The sequence below is a fragment of the Nannospalax galili genome, unplaced genomic scaffold (genome assembly GCF_000622305.1).
Source record: "Nannospalax galili isolate Female #2095 unplaced genomic scaffold, S.galili_v1.0 scaffold45, whole genome shotgun sequence".
Classification (NCBI taxonomy): domain Eukaryota; kingdom Metazoa; phylum Chordata; class Mammalia; order Rodentia; family Spalacidae; genus Nannospalax; species Nannospalax galili.
Window position 1 is genome coordinate 1,098,129 of NW_008355775.1, and position 22,407 is coordinate 1,120,535.

The 22,407-nt window shown below is 35.5% G+C and overlaps 1 protein-coding gene across 1 annotated transcript in view; it reads left to right on the forward strand.

Annotated features, from left to right (window-relative positions):
- The window catches only part of Edil3 (EGF like repeats and discoidin domains 3), a 482,626-nt gene that overhangs the window by 323,569 nt on the left and 136,650 nt on the right, over positions 1-22,407 (forward strand). Inside the window, exon 5 of the mRNA XM_008853285.1 lies at positions 708-889. Within this exon, the coding sequence (XP_008851507.1) occupies positions 708-889 (182 nt within the window). The remainder of the gene's footprint in view (positions 1-707; positions 890-22,407) is intronic.

Below are 22,407 nucleotides of genomic sequence, written 5' to 3' on the forward strand. Positions count from 1 at the left end.
GTAGTAAAATGTTTTTAGTATAATAATAATTTTTACTCCAAATTAAAATTTATGTCAGTCAAGAAATAATTGATCAACAGATATTTGTTGAGCGTTAAAGATTAATGCGGTCTACTAATCTCTGTTATTATGAAAGTGAGATAGGTTTTAATTTTTTTATTTTTCTAATGAACAAAATTAACTTTTTGCGGGCTGGAGAGATGGCTCAGCAGTTAAGAGCACTGACTGTTCTTGCGGAGGACCCGGGTTGGATTCACAGCACCCACATGGCAGCTACAAACCTTCCTTAAGTCCAGTTCTAGGGGAATTCAAAGCCCTCTTCTGACCTCTGTAGCATTGCACAACATGGGTGCAATCACATACATGCAGGCAATACACTCATACACATAAAATAAAAGTAATAAATAAATATTTTAAAAACGATAGACCTTTGAAGAGATGCATATTGCATCAATGCTAATTATAATGTACAAGGGATTTGATATTGAGGGGTCATGTCCAAACACAGGGAGCTGACAGTACCCTAAATAACAATAATTAATTACCAAATGTAGTGATAAGTAATGGATCTGTCTCCTGGATATGACTGAAATGGTATGTTGGTACAAATTCAACTCATTTATACAGTGTTTGCTGTCAAGTTTCATCCAAATAACTTTTGATAGTAAGTGTACGTTAAGTACATTTTTTTTGTGACTTGTTTGCAGAGTGCTCTGGCCCATTGGGAATTGAAGGTGGAATCATATCCAATCAGCAAATCACAGCTTCATCTACCCACCGAGCTCTTTTTGGACTCCAGAAATGGTATCCCTACTATGCTCGTCTTAATAAGAAGGGACTTATAAATGCCTGGACAGCTGCTGAAAATGACAGATGGCCATGGATTCAGGTAATAGTGGAATGGTGCACAAGTATTTCCCAAATGACCAGAATCATTTATGGAACAGATCATTCATTGTGACTCTTCCTGGTGATCAAAGTGAATTAGTTTAGGATCAAACTGACTGCACATTCTAAAAGTATGGGAATTAAACATTTTTAATTTAAAGTGTGAAAAGAGACATTAATATATTAACATTCTTGGGGCATATGTACATTATTCTGATGTGTCGGAGAAGAAAAAGTTCTTTTTATGTTTATTTATTAGTTAACATTTAGCAACAAATTATGTTACTACCAGAAACAAAAAATTGATCTATTCATTCTTTGTGATAAATGATTTCTTGTATGCAAATACAAAATGTACAATGGATTATAACAATATTCATCTGTCTTCAACATTCTCTCCCCATTACCGAGAGAATTTTAACTTATTGTATTTTTTAGTCTCATTGATGAGCTATTTTTGAAAACAGGAGTTTTTTTGCCATTGAAAAAAGCATATAAGAGCATATACCAACTTCTCATATTCTATCCATTTATGTTTTTTGCACAGTTAATAATGCAAAAAATCATAAATTATATATATCAAGAAGACAGAAAAGATGGTCAAAACCAATTTCCACAGAATATTGTATCTCCTTTCCTTTGGGCACCTTAACTTAATAAAAATCTACCAAATCATTGATAGTGCACACTCAAGGGAAGAAAAATTGAGTGCACTGAGCATGGTTATGGTGAGAAAGGTAAGTGAGGACTGGAGAGTTGAAGAGACTCAATGACATCTTTCACCAACCTAGATTCTCAGGCATGTAGGATCCAAAGAGAGATATGTGAATCTAACTAGCACAAAGAAAATTATGAGAAGTCAAGGTGATTGGAAAGATGTGCTCCAATTTAGTGTAGTATCTGTAATACCATTCTAAAGTGTAGTGCTATAGTATCATTCTAAAGGTTTGGGGCTTATTCTGTTGGCACTGGGAACTCCTAGAAAATTTATTAGATGGCTGATCTATTCTGTTTACAGCATGGTTTGAGTCAAATAAACATGGATACCCAATGTGACATTATTAATGTAATATATAAAAGTTGCTTTACAGGCATTAATAAACAGGAAAATTTATTTGTGGCCAAATACAAAAATTTTATCCTTCAGAAACTAAGATAAATTCCATTTCTCTCTTTGTTGAGATCTTATAGGGAATTATACAAATTAGATACATTTTTTTTGTTGTTGGTGTAGCCCAGCTGTCCTGGAACTCACTATGTAGACCAGGCTGGCCTTGAACTCGACAGAGATCTGCCTGCCTCTGCCTCCCAAGTGCAGGAATAAAGGCATGCACCAATACACCAGGCACATACATTTCTTTTATCTTAATATCTCTATATATTCACCTAAGGTTAATATTTTGGTTTCTAAATATGCATGCATATGCAGAAAGTGACTCATAAATTATATTTGCTTCTTACATCTATAGCTACATGGGCACAGATAGAAAAGCCAAATCTATACAGTTTTGATAGGAGAGTAATGAAGAGCCATTTAAGTTTTAAAATGAATACAGAATTTCAAAAATGTAATATATTTGCTAATAATCATTCTGGAACCATTTTAGTCACTCTACTTGACCATTCTCAAATGCACCTGTAGAACTACAGTCATGATAAAACCTTATTTTTATGGATTGATTTTTCTTTTTCCTTTTGAACTAATATATTGCTTACTTAGCATAATGCATCATCTTCTTTTCAAAGCATGAACTCTAACTGCACTTTGTCCCAGGAAAGAAATAATTTCACTAGAATGAGACAATGATCAACTCAGAATTTAAAGATGAGTTGATCATCTTCAGCAAAATAATTGGCCACTTCTCTTAATTTCAGAGTGATGAGATGATGCTAGTGACCATGATGGTGATAACATGTGATCACTAATTTGCTTCTGAGGTGAAAATAATAATGAAACACTTAGAGAAAAATGAGTGAAAGCAAATATAATATGTTTTTATTAGAGAAAAATATGCATATAAGTGAAAACTAAAAAACTCTTCATTGTTATTAAATATTCAAGGATTGACCATGCTCATGAACTGTATTTTACTATTATAGTCTCTAAGAATATCTTACTTTATGTTATTTTCTTAAAGATAAATTCTTCATCAGTTACTAATGTTCATACTTAAAAGACTATAAAAAGTCTAATAGAATACCAGATCCTACATGTTGGAGGAATCATTATTATTTCCTCTATTTTCTCAATTCTTTTACTTTTTTACTTAATTCTTTTTTTATTCATTCTTTCAAGTGAGCTTGTGAGTACTTTGCTTAAACCCACATATAATAAGCACAGTGTTCACTTAATCTTCCAGGTGTATGACATAATACATTAATTAGTATGCAGTTTAATTTTCTTCTTTGTCTTGAAAAATGAAAATTGAAATTGGATTTTAAATTTACATGCTGAGCACTTAATTATTTATAGAGTCACAGTGCTCATAGTTGGTTCTGGATTCAAAGGGTTAGCACAGTAAATGCAGCCTAACCAATTTTTATTTTATTTTCACAAGTTTTTCTGACCTTTATGTCTTCACTGACACTTTCTCCAGCTATTAAATAGCAACCACATCACACTTTAGTTCATTAGCATCGTAGGATATAAATTTCTATTTTTGAATCATGTGTTAGTAAAAGAGATTTTAAACATAGCAATATGTCTTGGATTATTTCATTTAAAAATATAAAGCCTTGCATTTAAAAATATAAAAACTTCAGATGCTTTGTTAACTGAGCAGGGTTATGAGGCTATTGCTTATTCTCAAATATATGTTATAGTTTATACATTTTTTTCACTCTTTTGTAGGAATAAGTGATATGCTTTCAGTTTTTTTAATTTCTAACGTGATTTGGGGATGCATATATATTGAACCTATAGGTATTTATTTATGCATTCTGTTAGCACATATTTAGTGAACAAATGTTTACATGGTATGATTTACCATAACAGATAATAGGAAAAGATTAAACAATACTTACCTTTAAGTTTCTGTGAGTCAGCCAGACCTGATATACAAGATCCTGGTCAAAGCTAGTCTGGGTGGCTTTATGAAACCTTGTCATAGAGCAAAAAGTAAAAAGAGTCTGACATTAAAGCTTAGCGTTACAGGCTGGAATGGTTGTGGAATTATATCTCAGTGGTAGAGAGCTTATCTACACCCTGGCTTCAATCAACAGGACTGGGGTGGGGGAGATTTTCTGACTTAGGAAATGGAAAAATAAACAGAGAAAACGTAACAATATATTGTATTTGACCTTGTCTTATATAATCTGATGACTATTATATAATAATCTGAGTATTTATCATATCCAAACATCTTATTTTAGTGACACTTTCATTGAGCCTTTAAAGTGCATCAGCATAAAAATTTTAGAATAGCAGGAAATTCCATTTCTTATCAATGACAGGACTATACTATTGCATGTTGTTTCAATAAGGATACTATAGTGTAATACTTAGATTTTCATTTGAAAGTTAATTTATTGCTTGTGTCTGTGTAGGAAGTAATATTTTAACACTGAGAGGAGCAGCTTTTATTTCTCTCTTTTAAATAATTCATGATCTTTTCAGAAAATGTGGTTGTGATAATAGTTAATATTCCAAAATCACTCAGGTTCCAAAACATTCCAAAACTCAGGTTCCATGACTTTGCACTCCAAAACAAAGTTATCTGACTTCTGCATTTTAAACACAAATAGTTCATATAGGGAACTAATTAAGTTACAAATTTTCTGAGTATAAATTCCATGCCTGGGTTGTTATTTTAACTGTGTTAACAGTGGGTTTGAGAATGGTAGAAAAGAGACTGACTAATCATCAGACTAATTTCAAAATCTGTGTATAATGCTTAGAAACTGGACACTTAGAGACACCTGATGCTCCCAGACATGCGAAAGTCTCAAGAAGATTATGTTTTCAATTTATTGTGCTGTTTTCCAGTTCTTGAACCTAAATTTATGTGACTTCATTAAATATTTACTGTTTTATTATTCTAATAATAGTTTAGCTTTCTCTTTTTCCTGAAAAGTAAGCAAACAAACAAACAATCAAACAAAAAACACACCCAGAGCTCCAGATCTACTCTTGTCTGAAAGATGCCCACCTTTGAGGCTAATATAAATGGATGTTGCTGTATGGCTTCTTCTAATGATCCTGGAAAGAAAATTATTTTCACTTTAATTGTGTATCAGTAGTGAAATTTCATACATAGCTGTGTGTTTCAGATCTTAAAAATGTTATATTTTTAGTATAAAGAAGGAATTTACATTAAGTAAAATGAACTTGATGCTTTTAAACTAAAAATAATAAACCTGCTCATGAATTTTCTGATCAGCTACTATGTTGAAAAACCTAATAGTTCAATTCTAGTATTAGCTTTGTGAAACATGTTTTGAAACTTAACTCCACAGTCTAGCAGCAGTGGACTATGTGCAGTGACTGCATTCCCCTGCAAGACAAGCTTCTAGAATACGTCCTCTCCTCCACACTTTCTCCCTGGCTTTAAGTTGTTTAACTGCCCCGTGCTTGCATGTGTTCCTCCCATTCATATGTGTTGTTCTGCTGGTGTGCTTGGATATAGACACTCCACAGTTCATCTGCTGGGCCTCTGCTAATCTTCAGAGTCAGCTCCTTTGTGCCCCTCTCTGTCAAGTAATTCCTACTTCTTATCTGCAAAGATGAAGTGACTATACTTTCCCACACACTGCTTGCTACATGCTTCTACCATGACAGTTAAAATACCTTTGTATTTAATGATGTCCTTTTCTCCCTCTTAACATTCATCACTTAGTGATAGGAATATCACTTATTTAAATCTATTTTCATAGCATCAAAATACAATCTATGTTTAACAGACATAGATGACCAAAACCAGAGAGGACATGGAACATGAAAGATAAAGGATTTTTCTCCCATATTAATCATACAACAATAAAGAATTCTAGCAACACTCAAGCAATTCAGTTTACTCTATCAACTATTACACCGTGTGCCATTGATGGCATATGTGGTATAATGACCTGTCTACAGAGACTCTTGCGCATCAGGTAGAGGAGCCTTACCTCATATAAGTCCCAATCACCCACATTTCACTCCTAATTACTGTAAACTACTATCACAGCATATTAGATAGGCATGTGTAATATCTGTTAAGTGCTTCTTGAGACAACTGCTCATTAAACTTTGTGCACAAAGCATTACAATTCACAGCTTCTCTGCTCTTGGACATGTTTCATTTCTTTAATCTTAAAAAAAATCGATTAGGGGCTAGATAGGTGGCTCCATCGATAAGAATACATCATGCAACGCCAGTGGAGGTCAGAAGAGGGTGTTATATCCCCTGAAACTGGAGTTACAGCAGGTTGTTAGCCATCATGTAAGAGCTGGGAATCAAATCTGAGTCCTCTGCAAGAGCAGCCAATGCTTTTATTCACTGACCCATCTCTATAGTCCTTAATAAAAATTTTAAAGAATAATTTATTACTATTCTTGTAGGCTTTGCAAGGTTTTACTATAATTAGACTACAAGAGTATAGAAATCTTAGGCATATTATTGCTGGTGTAAATATAAACTCTCCTTCTGAGACTGAAAATCCTACCGTTTTTCTAACACAAAATGTATAATTTTGCACTTATAAAAATAGCAAAATCATATAAATCATATCTTACTGCTACTGCTCATAGAATATGAACAACTAAAGGGAATTACTGTAATATAACTTTTAGTATCTATGAAGTTCTTAGCAGATAAGTGAGATAAGTCATCATTATTTAAAAAAAAACTTATTTGTTCATATGTGTTACACACTAGTGCCATGAGGGAACTTCTAAATTGACTTAAATTTACAAAGTTGGTGATTTTAAATGCCTTATGTCTCAGTATCCATCATTTTAGGACTATCGATCATTTAGTTTGATATTGTCAAAGTAAAAGGGAGAAATCTAAACAGTTATAAGCAACAATTGTTTTATGATAAAGAAAACACTCAAAATTTAGAATATACAGATACACAAGCCACCTTGATTGCATTTGTGGTAAGTTTACTCTGGTTCCCTCTTCATATCTCCTCATGTGACCAGCTAGGCAGCCTCTGATCTATATAGCTCCATTTATGGTATATAGGATTGACACTAATAATACTATGAGTTCTGATCATCTTTTCACATTCCCATCATAGTTAAGACTTTCTTACTTTAAATCTTCTATTCAGCTAAATGTACTCCATAGTATTGTGAAACAGAATCGACATAAGCACGGTGCTAAGCCTCATGAGAACTTCCTATGGGAAAGGCTCATAATGAATCAGTCACCTTTGTATCCAATGCAACAATTTAGTGGAAATACATCAGTGCCTTCTTGAAGAATGCAGGTTTCTTGGCCTGTCCTAAGTACCTAGATGTGAGAAATGCAAGGAAGGGGGAGAAGTGTGAGTCTGAAGTAAAGGTTTGAATGTCTCCTCTTGTTTGTCTTCTGGGAACTGGTGCTATCACCTTCCAACAGGGCTGAAGGGATCCTTTATTTCCACAGCAGACACTGAACAAATTTGTTTTGCCTCATTGCTTCACTGAAAACCTCCTTGTGATAAAAATGTGACCAAGCACCAAGCCACATGGCCTCATTCTGAAAGCTTCATTTTCTTGAGGCCGCAATTAATTTGAAACCTTTTCTGTCTGAGGGAATTACTAAGTGAACATAGATTTAATGGTAGAAAAAGACACATATTCACCCAGCCCTTGGTTAGAAATAGAACTGTTTCCCCTAGCATGATGCATTAGTTGTCCCTCTAACAAGTCTCCAGCTGCTTTGCATATATTAACTGACATCCTTTAATCACTGTTGTTTATATCCCTTTTGTCTGAATGTGCAGATCTCCATATGCTATTTAGGTTTAGTAAACATGTATGATGCAAAATCATTATTCAGACTCAAAGAACTGGTGTGAGAGAACAGCTTTATAGAATGTAAGACTTCTGTGCTACCTTTTCTTTGACAACTCTTGGTAATTCCTTTGTACTTTGGGGGTGTAGGAGGTGCTCATGGACAGGTGAATGGGGGCAAAGTTAAAAATTAGATATTTTAAAAATATAGAGTAATAAGCACATTGCTACATGAGTTATAAATGATGACCCACTTGCCTTTCTGGGTAGTGATCTTCCTCCCATCACTCCAGCTCCTTGTCCTCTGGCAGGCAGCCATCTGCTCCACCACACTGCCCAGGCTTGATGCAGTGCAGGCAAGAAGCTGCCTGCTGGGGCTGCTCCTTCTGAAGACTGCTGATTTGGGCAGATTTGTTTAAAAAGTTTTTTAATCTCTTTTTCTTTAAATTTTCTTCCTCCTGAGCAGTAAGCCTGGCCCACTTACTGCAGCCAAGAACCAGTGCATACTGGGATTTGTACCAATGTCAGTACAGTGTGCTAGATGAGCACAATGGAGTTCTTCACCATGGGCTTGGTGCCCACTTGCTCGCTAGTGGATGCACTCTAACCATCAATGACTGTTGTTTTGTGAGTACTGTACTCAGAGCCCCAGGATAGGAAGCCCTATCCAATCCCCTGGCAGGATGCTTCTCATTGTCCCCTCAGGTACGGACCCTGTGTGTGTTGTGGGCCACTCTGTTCTGGCTACTGGTGGTCTCAAATCATACTTCTACCTTCTGTTATTGGGCTTCGTCTTGCCCCAAGTCTTGTGGCACTTGTGCAGTTGTCCTGACAGACGGTCATTTGATGCAGGTAGAAAAGAAGGCGTTCTCATAATTTCTTGTCCTCTTCTCTGCTTATCATTCTTGTGTACATACTATACCCTTATATTCAAAGGCAAGTATAACTCTCACCATCACCAAAGAGGCTTTTCCTCCTAATAGTTGGAGACTGTTACAAAGCTCTGCAACTGTTAAAATGCAGAAAATTAGTGACTGTGAGATGCCCTAAGTGACACATCTATATTTCAGTGTCTACACCTAAGGCTCAGGAAATGAAGAAAATTTTAAAACAGGGTCCATTTCTTTAGAGTTTTTCAATTAATGATTAGAGTTACATCCAGTGTATTGCTGAAGGACCAAGTACCTCAAATGTACATTGCAATTGGTGATTTTGGTGAAACATGCTGCTTAGCAAGAGGTGTTTGTTTCGCCTGGGAGGTGTTTTTTTAATTAATAGAAGCAACTTCATTAAATAAGTTGAGATGCTGGAGAACAGTATACTTCACTTCAAAATGGGACCTCAGAGTGAAATATTTTATTTATTTAAAAAATTTATTGAGAATTTCATACATGCATATAAGGTATTTAGATCAAATCCATGTCCACTCCCTCTTCTCCAACTCCTCCCATATCTCCCATCATTTTTTTTTCTGATAACTTCATGTACTCTTTCTTCTTCTTTGATTTATTTATTTATTTTTTATGGAGCTTTTGGCTACTCTAACATTCCCCCTCCGAAGAGGTAACCCTAAAATCTTTTAAGCATTAGATACAAGCTCACAAATACTTTAGATGTTTTTGACCTTTGGAACAGAGTATGTTGCTAACAGGCCAAAGGACATTTTGACTTTTAGCCAAGAAACTGGCTACTTTTCTTTGGGGTCTTTTTACCATAACTGCCTAGCCAATTCCTACCTCCTATTCTTATCACTCCATCCTCTGAAGAGGTTACCCAAATTGCTAATAGGGAATGGGGACGCAGACCACTCTGGCTTCTTCCATTCTGAACAGGGACGCAGGGTGAGGCAATTGGAGTACCCCTTCAGTAGGTCTGTCTAAAAGACTCCCAAATTGCATAACTCTTATCTTGAGGAAGAAAAGAAAGTCTGAATTGTGAATAGGAGATGTGAAGGAGAAGTAAAGGCAAAAGTAAATAGCGTTACAAGTTCAAGACAGGGAACTAGAAGAAAGTCAGAACAGGGCAATTTTCAAATGTTCATATGAGAGTCCATTGGAATTTCTTGACAAAGGCTTCCCAAAGCATCCCTCTATTGGGTTCCTCCTCATTTTTCTTTTGTCTTGCAAGGCTGGACTCTATAGAGTGATGGATTCAGGATTTGCTTTCAGGTATTTTGGATAGCTGTTCAAGTGGTTAAAATCAGTCTCAGTTCCCTCTCAAAGGCTTCTAGATAGGGGGAGAAAACAAATTTGTCCATCATTTTAGAACAGTAGTGGGGTGTCTCCCTTAGGTACAGATGGGCACTACAGTATTGCAGACCAAGATTTGAAGTGTTACATCTGAACAGCACTTTCTGGTTAGGAACAAAATCACCAATGAGAAATAATTGTCTAAAAAGCTTTTTATATAGACTTAAGCCTAATGTCTGGGAAGTGTAATCCCTTGAACTCTTAATTATACTTATGACTTGATGACTTTACTCTTTGGTTATACTTTCCTTTTGAGTGTTTAAGACCATACAGTTGGCCCAAATAAATCAATTTATTTTTATACTTAAGGTCATTTGAGGATCTGTTTCTCAGGGGTCACATGGGCTTGGGAGGGGCTCCTGGCTCCTTTCTTTTACCAGTTCCATCTATGTGAAGATAAGATAAAGGTCCTGCTCGACCATGTCTTCCTTCACTCGGAAGCATTAATGATTTATTTCCTCTTTGTAGAATGGACACTGGTTCAAGTCCATCTAGTGGGGTTTCCCTATCCTCCCTCAATAAGAGGAAAGGTGACCCCACAGTTACAGGACATTTTGAGAGATGGTCCATAGTCCCCTGGAACTTAGTCGACCTTGGAGGGCAAGGGCAAAATCTGTCCTTTAAGTCCCTTTGACCACATTAGTATAGGGCTCAAACTATGGCTGTTAAACATCCAATAATGTTAGTTCCACCAGTCTGGTAATTTTAATTATCATGTGCTATATACATATTGCTTTGGTAAAAAGCCAAATACTCTCAGATAAACCTTGACTAGATATAAAGTTTGTTCCTTAAACTAGTTGACTAAATTATTACCATAGAAAATTTAAGATTATGTGTATATTATTTTTGTTTCATCCTTTATATATCATAACAAACCTAAACAGACCTTCATCACTTCCTTAGGCTTTCTCATTTTTTCTATTTTGGAAAATATCTCCATTTCCCATATCCTTTTAACGTCTTTTACTTTCTCATTTTCTTTTTAAAAATAATTATGAGACAAAATAGCACTAAAAAATAAAATTTTCATCTGTAGTGAGACTTCTTTTCCTGGGGATGCTAAGCAATGCTTATTCCCTTTTAAGGTTCTAGTGTCAAGCCAATGTTTGCTTAAAGTTTTAATGGGGAACCAATGAATTCATTGAATTTACTTACAGAGATAACTGAGGAGTTGCTTAGGTGTATGTATGATCTGAGGGTATGTACACTGGAAAGCCTTTACCCAGCATGGATCATGCCTTCCTTCTCTTTCTAGCTTCCCAGATTGTATACTTAGCCCTCCCCAAATCCAGGAGGCCATGTGTGATTAGTGTCAAATTACATACAGTTGCCTGGGAAGAGTGGCTGGATAATCTGGTGATGGTCCAATGCCCCTGCTTGACCCTCCTATAATGAATTAGCACAACCGTCAACAAGCCCAATTGTGACAATGTTTAGTGATCAGACTCACCTGAAGTCGTGATGATGGTAGTTATTTCATGCAGAAGGGACTTCTGTATAGCATCATCTTATGAAAAGCACATGGACTTTAAAAGGATTTGGTGCTAAGATCCACATATGAGGGATTTGTTTTTCTGAGTCTGTGTTACTTCACTTACTATAACAGTTTCTAGATCCATCCATTTACCTGCAAATTTCATTAGTTCGTCTTTCTTTACTGCTGAATAGAACTCCATTGAGTCATTAACCACTTGTCAGTTGAGGGGCACTTAGGCTGCTTCCATCTTTTAGATATTGTGAAAAGAGCAGCAACAAACATGGTTGTACAAGTGTCTCTACAATAGGATGAGTCCTTTGGGTATATGCCAAGGAGTGGTATAACTGGGTCAAATGTTCATTTTTAGTTTTTTGAGAGTTCACCACATTGTTTTCCATAGGGATTGCATGAGTTTGCAATCCCACCAGCAGTGAATGAGCGTTCCCCTTTCTCCACATCCTCACCAGCATTTGGTATCATTTATTCTCTTGATCTTATCCAGTCTGACTACAGTAGCGTGATATTTTAGGGTGGTTAATATGCATTTCCCTAATTACTAACGATGTTGAACACTTTTTGAGGTATTTCTTAGCTATCTTTATGTCTTCCTTTGAGAACTATCTGTTTAGATCTTTAGCCCATCTTTTAATTGTGTCATTTCATTTCTCAGTTCTGTTTTTTGAGTTCTTTATGTATTGTGGATGTTAAACCTCTATCACATGTCACTGGTGAAGATTTTTTCCAACTCTGTTGGTTTTCTCTTCAGTTTTTGATTGTTTCTTTTGATGTGCAGAAGCCTTTTAGTTTAATGAGGTCTCACTTGTTGATTGCTGACCTTAATTCCTGAGCAACGTATGTCTGATTTAGAAAATCTTTTCCTATAGTTATATCTCATAAGTTATGGCCAATATTTTCTTCTAAGAGTTTCAGGGTTTCCAGTTTCACATTGAAGTCTTTGATCCATTTGGAGTTGACTTTTGTGCAAGGTTAAAGATAAGAATCTAGTTTCATTCCTCTACAGGTGGAGATCCAGTTTTGCCAGTACTATTTGTTGATGCTGCCTTTCCTCCATTGTGTGTTCTTGGTACCTTTGTTAAATATCAGTTGGCTGAAGTTGTGCGTACTTGGATTTGGATCTTCAATGATGTTCCATTAATCTATGTGTCTATTATTGTGCCAGTACCATGCTGTTTTTATGACTATAGCTCTGTAGTATACTTTGAGACTTGATAGAGTAATTCCCCCAGCGTTGCTCTTTGTGCTCAGGGTGTCTTTGGCTATCTGTGGTCTTTTGTGCTTCCATATTAATTTAAGGTTGGTTTTTTTTCTAATTCTGTGAGGTATGTCATGGGGATTTTGATTGGGACTGCATTTAATCTATATGTTGCTTTTGGTAAGATGGTCATTTTCACAATATTAATTCTCCAACCCATGAGCATTGAGGTCCGTCCATTTCCTGGTGTCTTCCTCAGTCTCTTTAACAATTTAAAAATTTCATTGTAGAGATCTTTGGTGTCTTAGGTTTTATATATATATCAGCAATTGTGAATAGGAGCATTTCCCTATATTCCTTATTAATCACTTGTTATTGGTATATAGAAAGGCTACCAATTTTTGTAGATTGATTTTATAACCTGCCCCTAGACTGAAAGTGTTGATCAGTTCTAGGACTTTTCTGATTGAACTTTTGGGATCTCTTAAGTATAGTATCAAATCATCTAAAAAGAGTGATACTTTGACCTCTTCTTTTCCAAATAGTACTCCTTTAATTTCCTTATCCTGTCTTATTGCTCTAGCAAGAGTTTCAAGCACTATGTGGAAAAGGAGTGAATATAGTGGATATCCTTGTCTGGTTCCTGATTTTAATGGGAATACTTCCAGTTTTTCTGTGGGTTTGTTATATACGGCTTTAATTATGTTGAGGTATGTTCCCTCCAGTTCAATTTTCTCTAGTTCTTTGAACATAAATGCAGGCTGAATTTTGTCAAATACTTTTTCTGCATTTATTGAGATGACAATGTGGTTTTTGTCTTTGAGTCCATTTATATGAGTAATGACAGTTATTGACTTGCATATATGGAACCATCCCTGCATCTCTGGGATAAAGCCTATTTTATCATGGTGAGTGATCTTTTTGATGTGTCTGTATGCAGCTTGCAAGTATTTTGTTGAGAACTTTTACATCTATGTTCATTAAGCATATGGGTCTATAGTTTTCTTTTTTGGTTGTACCATTACCCAGCTAGGGTATTAGAGTGATCCTGACTTCATAGAAGTAATTTGGGATTTCTCCCTCTGTTTCTACTGTTTTGAGTAATTTAAGTAGTATTGGTTGGAAGTTTCCTTAAAATTTCTGGTATAATTCTTCTATAAATCCATATGGGCCTGAGCTTTTCTTAGTTGGGAAGCTTTGTATTATTGTTTCAATTTCTTTATATGTTGTGGGTCTGTTTATACTGTTGAACTCTACCTCGTTTAACTTTGGTGGTTCCCATGATTTCAGATATCCATCCATTTCTTTTAGATTTTCAGATTTAGTATTGTATAAATTTTTAAATTATTCCCTTAAAATGGTCTGGATCTTTTTGGTGTCTGTTGTGCTGTTTCCCCTTTCATCTCTGGTTTTGTTGATTTGGATTTGCTCTTTCTTTCTTTTGGTTAACTGAGCTAAGGGTCTGTCTATCTTGTTTAGCTTTTCAAAGAACCAGCTCTTAGATTGATTGATTATTTATTTTGTTTTCTTTGTTTCTATTTCATTAATTTCTGCTCTGATTTTTGTTATTCTTCTTGTCTGCTGGGTTTGGGTTTCATTTGTTCTTGCCTTTCCAGTGTCTTGGGTTGCAGTGTTGGGTCATTTTTTTGGGGGTTCTTTCTAATTTTTTAATGTAGGCACTTAGAGCTATGAACTTCCCTCCTAGGACTATTTTTAAAGTGTTGCAGAGGTTGTTTTGTGTTGTATTGTCCTTTTCATTGAATTCCACGAAAACTTTTATTTCTTTCTTAATTTCTCCTTTGACCTACTCACTGTTTAGGAGTGTGTTGCTCAATTGTCATGAGTTCATGTAGTGACTATGGCTTTGTTCAGTGAAGATTTTGAGCTTTATTGCATTGTGGTCTGATAGAATGCATGGAATTATTCCAATTTTTTTTTATTTATTGAGGTATATTTTGTGGCCCAGTATGTGGTCAGTTTTTGAAAAGTTCCATGGGGTACTGAGTAGAAGAAAGTGTTTTGGGGTGTTTGGGGTGTTTGGGTGAAATAGTCGAAGGATGTCTATTAGGTCCATTTGATGCATGGTATCATTTAATTCAGATGTCTCTGTTTATGCTCTGTCCAGTTTATCTGTCTAATGGAGACAGTGGGGTATTGAAGTCCCCTAGTATTACTGAGTAGGGGTTAATCTGTAACTTAAAGTCCTGTAGTGTTGTTTTTATAAATTTGGGTGCACCAGAGTTTGGTGCATATATATTAAGGGTTATAATATCTTCATGGTTAACTGTTCCTTTGATCAGAATGAAGTGACCCTCCTTATCTCTTCTGATTAGTTTTACTTTGAAGTCTATTTTGTCAGATATTAGAATTGCAACCCCTGCTTTTTTCTTAGTTCCATTTTCTTGGAATATTCTTTTCCATCCTTTTACTTTAAAGTATTGCCTGTCCTTGAAGGTGAGATGGGCTTCTTGCAGACAGCAAAGAGATGGATTTTGTTTATTAATCCATTCACTTAGCCTCTGTATTTTGACTGGGGAGTGAAGTCCATTGATATTTAAGGTTATTATTGAAAGATGTGTATTGGTTACCATCATTTTGATTGCTGTTTGTGTTCTCTGTCTAATTTTGTGTTTCCTAGATTATACCTTTATTTAGTTTCTTTCATTGCCCCTGGGGTATAGTTGTTTCTCTCTGTTCTCTGTATTGCTTCAAGTATTCTTTGAAGGGCTGGTTTTGTGGACATGTATTCTTTCAGATCATCATTGGGGACCGAGAATGGGCAGGTAGAGTAATAGAGAGTACAGGTGGTTTCCTAGATTATACCTTTATTTCTTTTCTTTCTTTTCTTTTTTTTTGGCCCCTGGGATGTAGTTATTTCTCTCTCTACTCTCTGTATTGCTTCAAGTATTCTTTGAAAGGCTACTTTTGTGGACATGTATTCTCTCAGGCTGTTCGTGTCATGGAAGATTTTTCTTTCCCCCTCAACTATAATAGGCATTTTTGCTAGGTAAAGTATTCTGGGCTGACAAGTATTGCCATGTAGAACTGGAAATACCTTGGTCCAGGCTCTTCTGACTTTCATAGTTTGCATTGGTAAGTCAGCTGTAATTCTGATGGGCTTTCCTTTTTATGTGACCTGCTGTTTTTCTTTTGCTGCTTTCAGTATTCTCTCTTTGTTTTGTTTCTATCTCTTTTGTGAATTCATTCAGAAGTTTATCCCCATCTTCTTTTAGTTGTTTGATTTGTTTGTTCATGTATTCTTTAAATTTGTTGAATTCCTTGATCAACAGGAGAAATTCTCCTCTACAGTCCTATGCAAGATCTGGTCAACACCATTAACCTGAAATTCTTCTCTTTCCTCTATTCCTATAATCCTTAGATTTAGTCTTTCCATGGTTCCCCACATCTCTTGCATATTCCATTCCTGTGTTTTTTAAAATTTTCCATAATCTTTGCTTGTGTGGTCCATTTCTTCAATTTTGTTGATATTCTTTTTCCATTTTATCCATTCTAGAGGTGAGGCTTTCTCCTGTTGTTTCAAGTTGGCTTATTGAGTTTTTCACTTCCTTCTTCATTTCTGCCTGAGTTTTATTCAATGTTTCTCTCTCTTTTGTAAATTCATTCAGAAGTTTATCCCTATCTTCTTTTAGTTCTTTGATTTTTTTGTCTGTTCTTTAAATTCATTGAATTCCTTGATCATTTTCATGATTGTTCTTTTAAATATAGTGACTTGGATTATCTCTAGAGGGTTCTCCTTGTGGAACTCTTCTACAGGATTGATGGAGTTTGGTTGGGACATAGTTGTTTTGGCTTTCCATTTTAGTCTTCCGTTGTGGTTTTGGCATGTGAATTTCTTTTGTTGTTTATGATTCTGATATGAGAATTAAGTTGAAATGTGCTTCTGTTTGTATTATTGGGGTGTCTAGATCCTTTATTGTTTATGTAAAGCTGGTTGGTACAGGATTCAGGTTCTCTCAGGTTTAATTTGGTGGGAACTGATGGCTTCAGATCAGCTATTCAGGAGTACCCACAGAAGCCCAATTCAGATTCCAGTCAGGTATACTCAAGCTTCCTTCACCACAGGGAGAGAGGATCTGGGCCCTCTCAGGCAGTCTCTTGTGTTGTTCTCAGCCCCCATGCCCAAGGAAGGCCAGAGGAGGCACTCTCTTGTGGTCTGCTGATTTCAAAGCCTCTAAACCAATGGAGGTTGAAACTCACCCTCTCAGGCTGTCTGCTAGGCTCTCAGCCTTAGCCTTCCAAAGCCAGATCTGCCCTAGGGCCTTGGGAGGGGCCTTACAAAATCCCAGGTAGGGGGATGGGTAAGGCACATTTAAGAGAAGCTCACCACCATTTGGAGGCAAAGTTCTCAGGCCCTCTGCCAGAGGGAGGCCAGAGGCAGGCCAAAGCTCTGTTCTCTGTGGAGGTCTGCTGAGATCAGAGCCACTACATTGATGAAGGTCTGAACTCACCCTCTCAAGCCCAATGTGTAATTAAAGTAATGAATGGTACCAAAAAAAATTTGCAAATCCATGAATTTAATCTCTCTTAGTGATGGTGGTGGTTAATCATTAACATGACTATGTTTCTGTCACTCATTTGTAAAATCCACATTCTTCCACAAACTGATAATGGCCATGTTTAATGATTTCCAAAAGATTTTTGCCCACAATATGAGGACTTCAATATTTAAGTCATAATTAAATAGTAAAAGAGTTGTAAAAATATCTGCATCCCACAAACCTGGCTTTAAATATTTTATTGTGAAGTCCTCTGTCATATCTTTAAAGAAGAAATACCTATATTTCATGGACCTAGAATATAATAAAATATGAAAAATTCACTTACATTTTAATTACTAATGGTGACTTTAGCCTATCACCCTTATTGAGATGACAATAAGGAAACAATTCAAAAAAGGGAACAGAAGAAACTAAGTCATGAAGGAGAATGGAGAACTCAAAGTACATAAGGGACAGGTCAAATATGCTGAAGTTCTCAGTAAGTCTAGAAAAATATGAAGGGAAGTTGCCTCCAAAGTGGTAAATATATTAAGGTGAGATTAAGGTCATAAGCCTCATATGTCTCATTAGATCATAATAAGGTCATATTTATTAAGGGTTTTTCAGCAACAGGGCCTTAACTCTGTCAAAACTAGAATTTAGGACAACGACATGTCAAGTGTCTTGTTATTAAGAGTACCAACTTAATACTAGTAGGGAGGCAGCATGTGAAATCTAATAGAATAAATGAACTGTACTTCAAAGGAAAGAGAGTCTCTTAGAACAAGGCAACCATTCAGGGAACATATGTGGTTAACTCGCTGACAGAGATGTAGAAAGAGCCTGATTAGACTGGTAGATGTCGATATGGTATAAAGGTAAAATTGTAAAGTGTCTTGCATATCCAGCATGGGTAGCTGATTTAATTATGAGTTAGAGAAGAAGAAGAAGAATGAGAAAAATAAACACAATACCAGGGCGTGAGCCAAAGCATGATGGTAGTACCATTCATAGGTAGAGTTGTTTGAAAAAGTAGCTCATCTGCTTTTTTATTCCAATTTACTTGGAAAAATCCAGATTCTAGTGTTCAGAATGGACTGGTAAAGTAAATTTCTTGCTCTGAATACAAGATAGAATTGGATTAATTAATTAAATACCATTGCCATATGAAAACACAATCTTGTTACCATTGTGCTTGTGTCTCGCCAGCCACTTGTGAGTACTACAGCAAATGGAAGGGAATGTTGGTGATGTTCATTTAGAGTACACAGATATATGAAAAAATATGACTGAATCCTGAGAAAAATGTTACTTTTTTGTTTCCATTTCCATCAAGTCATTTTATAGATGACTTTCCCAGGGTAAACCACTGTGCTGAACTCATAGGAAGAGGCTGACTGAACTTTGAGGTTATGAACAAGTGAATCTGTTTTCCATTACTGCTTTACCAGAACATTTTATTCTTATACATATATTGGCTGCATTTTCCCCATGTGTTTATTTTTAATGTTGCTGCTACATTTCCTAAGAATTGATATATTTAATTAAAATCGTAGCTCTTTGAGCCTAACATTGGTGTACTTAGTATAGATTGCTTTATTTTTTTATGATTTTAGTACTTGAAAAATAATAAAGCTTTTTTCTTTTGCACAAATAAACTCTCCATTTTTGTGCTTCTATTATGCATTTAATGCTTCAATAGCTTTGAAGCATTTTTTTGCTGTGAGTTCATCGTACGGAGGCTATGTTTTCATTTCTTAGGTTTAAACAACTCTGTTAAATACAGGTCTTGTTAGTTGATTACTATCATTAGTGTCATTAATAGATAAAATAGTGAATTTAGAAGCAGAAATGGCTTTTTTTCTGTCTTAATTTTCCTAGCAGAAGCCTAGCCTGAGCCCGTATCTTTACATAATGACATTTTTCAAGCCTTTAAATCAAAATGCAGTAATCTCATGAAACAAACAAATCCCCCACATTTCCATGGAATTGCCACTGGATCTTAGATTTTCCTTTCTTAGGAGCATTGGCTTAGATCTGAAAAGTACATATTGTGAAAGAGAAGTTCATTAATATAGTTTAGAATGTTTTTCTTAGTTTCATATCTGAAGGTGAAACAATTATTGAGGACTTACCGTTTGTAGTTATTCAGACAGTATAAAAATGTCCTATGCCCATGTAGAAATTATTTGAATAAGTATAATATTTCAAATCTTATGTCGAACTTCCTACTTCATTATGTGGGCCTTTCAAAGGGGAATTTGATTTTGTGTAGGCAACTATTATTTTATTGAAATTGTAGAAAACTGACTCCCTGAGTCTTGAAAAATCGTTCGTTCTGCTTCTCCACACGTAGACAAAATGCCTGCTAGAATGGCTTCAGTTGTGTTCACATTAGCGTGTTGCTACCTTAGCATTTCCCATTTGCCAGCTGCTTGTCTCAATGCCACATCCTCAGGGAAGACTCCTTAATGCCACCTTTCCTCTTGGACTACTTATCATCCTGCCGATACATGGTTCATAACTTACTGTTCTTTTCTTTTCTTTTTCTTTTATTTTGTTACATTTGCTGGGTGGTGAGTGGAAGAAGGCACACAGTATGGTGTGTGTTTGGAGGTCAGAGGACAACTTGGAGGAGACTTGTCTCCTTCCACCATGTGGGTCCTGGAAACTGTACTCAGATCATTAGGTTTGGCAGCAAGCACCTTCACTCTCTGAGCCATCTCCTGACCATCCTCTTGTGTTTTTATTGCATATAGCTTCCTACACGTTATTAAAGATGTCCTAGGATGTTTCTGTATTAGGTAACTAACATGGGGGAAAGGACCCTGGTTAACTCACTTTGTATTCTCACTAAATTTAATGATTATGCATTAATAAATAAGAAAATATTATTATAATTTTTGTTATCCTTAAGGCCTAGAATAATTGTTTAGATCATACATATTAAAGGGGTTCGGATATGGAGAGAAATGAATAAACATCATCTGTTCACTTCATCTTTAATAAAAGTGGAGCATGCTTACATAATTGGTTATATTCTATCGAGATGCAATGTCATTTTCAAGGCTATTATGCTTTAGTAAATTAATGTAAATACTCTCTGCCATATTTCTTTTATGAAATAAGCAAGAGTAAAGCATTCTTTTACAGTGATGCAGATTATACAACGAGCTGAAGTTAGTAATGGCTACATAGCTAGTGAGCGATAAAAGGATACTCCCACTAATTCAACAAGCATTTATTGAGAGCTATAGATAAGACTTTTAACTATCTCCCAGTACTATTTTCATGTATTTACATAGAAAGGTTATAAACAAAGCAAGCTTTATTCCAGAATTTTTAAAAATTGTGTATTTCAACATTTCTATTTTAATAACTGTGGCTACTGGGTTTTCCAAAGAGCAAAAGGCACTGAAGCGAGACTGTCTCTCTAAGAGATAGGAGGCCACACCTCTCTTTTTTGCCTTCAGCTCTACCAAAGACCTGTTGTCAGACACTCAAAGGCTGTCATCTTAAACCGGTAGAAGGCACTCCAGTCATGGAGTCAGTCGTGGTATATTGGCCTCATCTGCCTAGTACCATGTTTACAAAGGGGAAACCTTCTTTGTATTTGGACCACTATTTTCCATTTTCTACTACACACATGAACTAAATCATACCTCATATAAGTCTGCAAAGTGACATGTTCATATGAGCTCCAAGGCAGAATGGAATAGTACCTCAACAATTTTTTTTTTTTTTAGTGTAAGTTAGAAGTGCAAAGGTTCATTACAAATGAACCACAAAGTGTATATATACTTAGTTACATTAGGTAAGAAGGATCTTCAGATGAATGAACAGAACAAAAGAAGAAATCCCTTCTCTACCCTGACTACACCCCTTATAATACCTGGGCACGGAGGAATCACTTCCCATCAGACATTCTAGGTTCATGGGATTTAAGCCGTGCTTCTAGCTCTCCTCTGGGACTGGAATGGAAATTTCACTAATATGTGGACCTAATAAGATCTCTTGACTTTTTCATTCCTTGGTTCTTGTCTGCAGTCAATACTAATTGATCTATGCCCTTGTCAAGACGTTTCTTATTTTATAACATTGTGTTTTGTGTTGGAATTTGTTTGTCTTTTGTCTTTTCCTCTTTAGATTACATGTGACATTTACAGAGATCCTTCTGTCTTTATATTTGCCTCCTGCAGTTATCACAGTACTTATAAACACCCCAAAATATTGCAAAAATTAAGCACATCTAATGATCATCTATAGGTATCAGTGTGTGTGTGTGTGTGTGTGTGTGTGTGTGTGTGTGTGTGTGCGTGTATAATAATAGAGATATGGCAGTAAAAATAAGTTATGGTGACATCGTGGAGATTGGTGAATACTGTAGTGAAAATGGTGTGCATGTTTTCATTTGGAGAAAGAAAGAATTTACTAAAGATTTTAAAATAGAAGTGATAGAAGAATGAAGAAAATCTGCAGTTCAATTTTTTAAAATGTCAGGTATATTTTAAGTTGCTTGATTTTGATATCTAATAGTACAAGTTTTAACATTTTGTTAGCAGAAAATCACAGTATATTTAAACCATAGGAACCTTAGAATTTTGGATCCACATTTTAAATATAAATATATGAAACATATAAATAGTTATATTCACTTTTCATAAAACAAGCTGTAAACCTGGAATATATGTAATTTTATCCAAATAAATCTAGTCAGTGGCAAGTATGATGAAACGTTGGATCATTAAAAGAAATTAGTTTTCTAAATCCAGGAAATTCTGAAGAAATAAAAATAAAACAGCACATTCATTCTTTTCAAAAGAATTATTCTCTGACGTTTATAAACTGTTTAATAAAAAATATATTAAGGTACTTAAGGAAAACAGAAATTAAAATTTATAAAAGATGCAGTGTATAAATTTTTTAATGATTCCTTATGTTCCATCATTTATTCAGCAAGATTATTTTAAAATAATGAAACATGGGACTGGAGAGAAATTGTCAGTAAGGAGCCTGCCACACAAACATAGGGACCTAATATCAATTCTACAGTTCTTCATAAAAGAGAGGCATGTCAGCTCCTGCCTGTAATGCTCACTTTGGGAGTAAGACACAAATACAGACAGCATCCTGATGTTCACAGCCAGACTACCTGA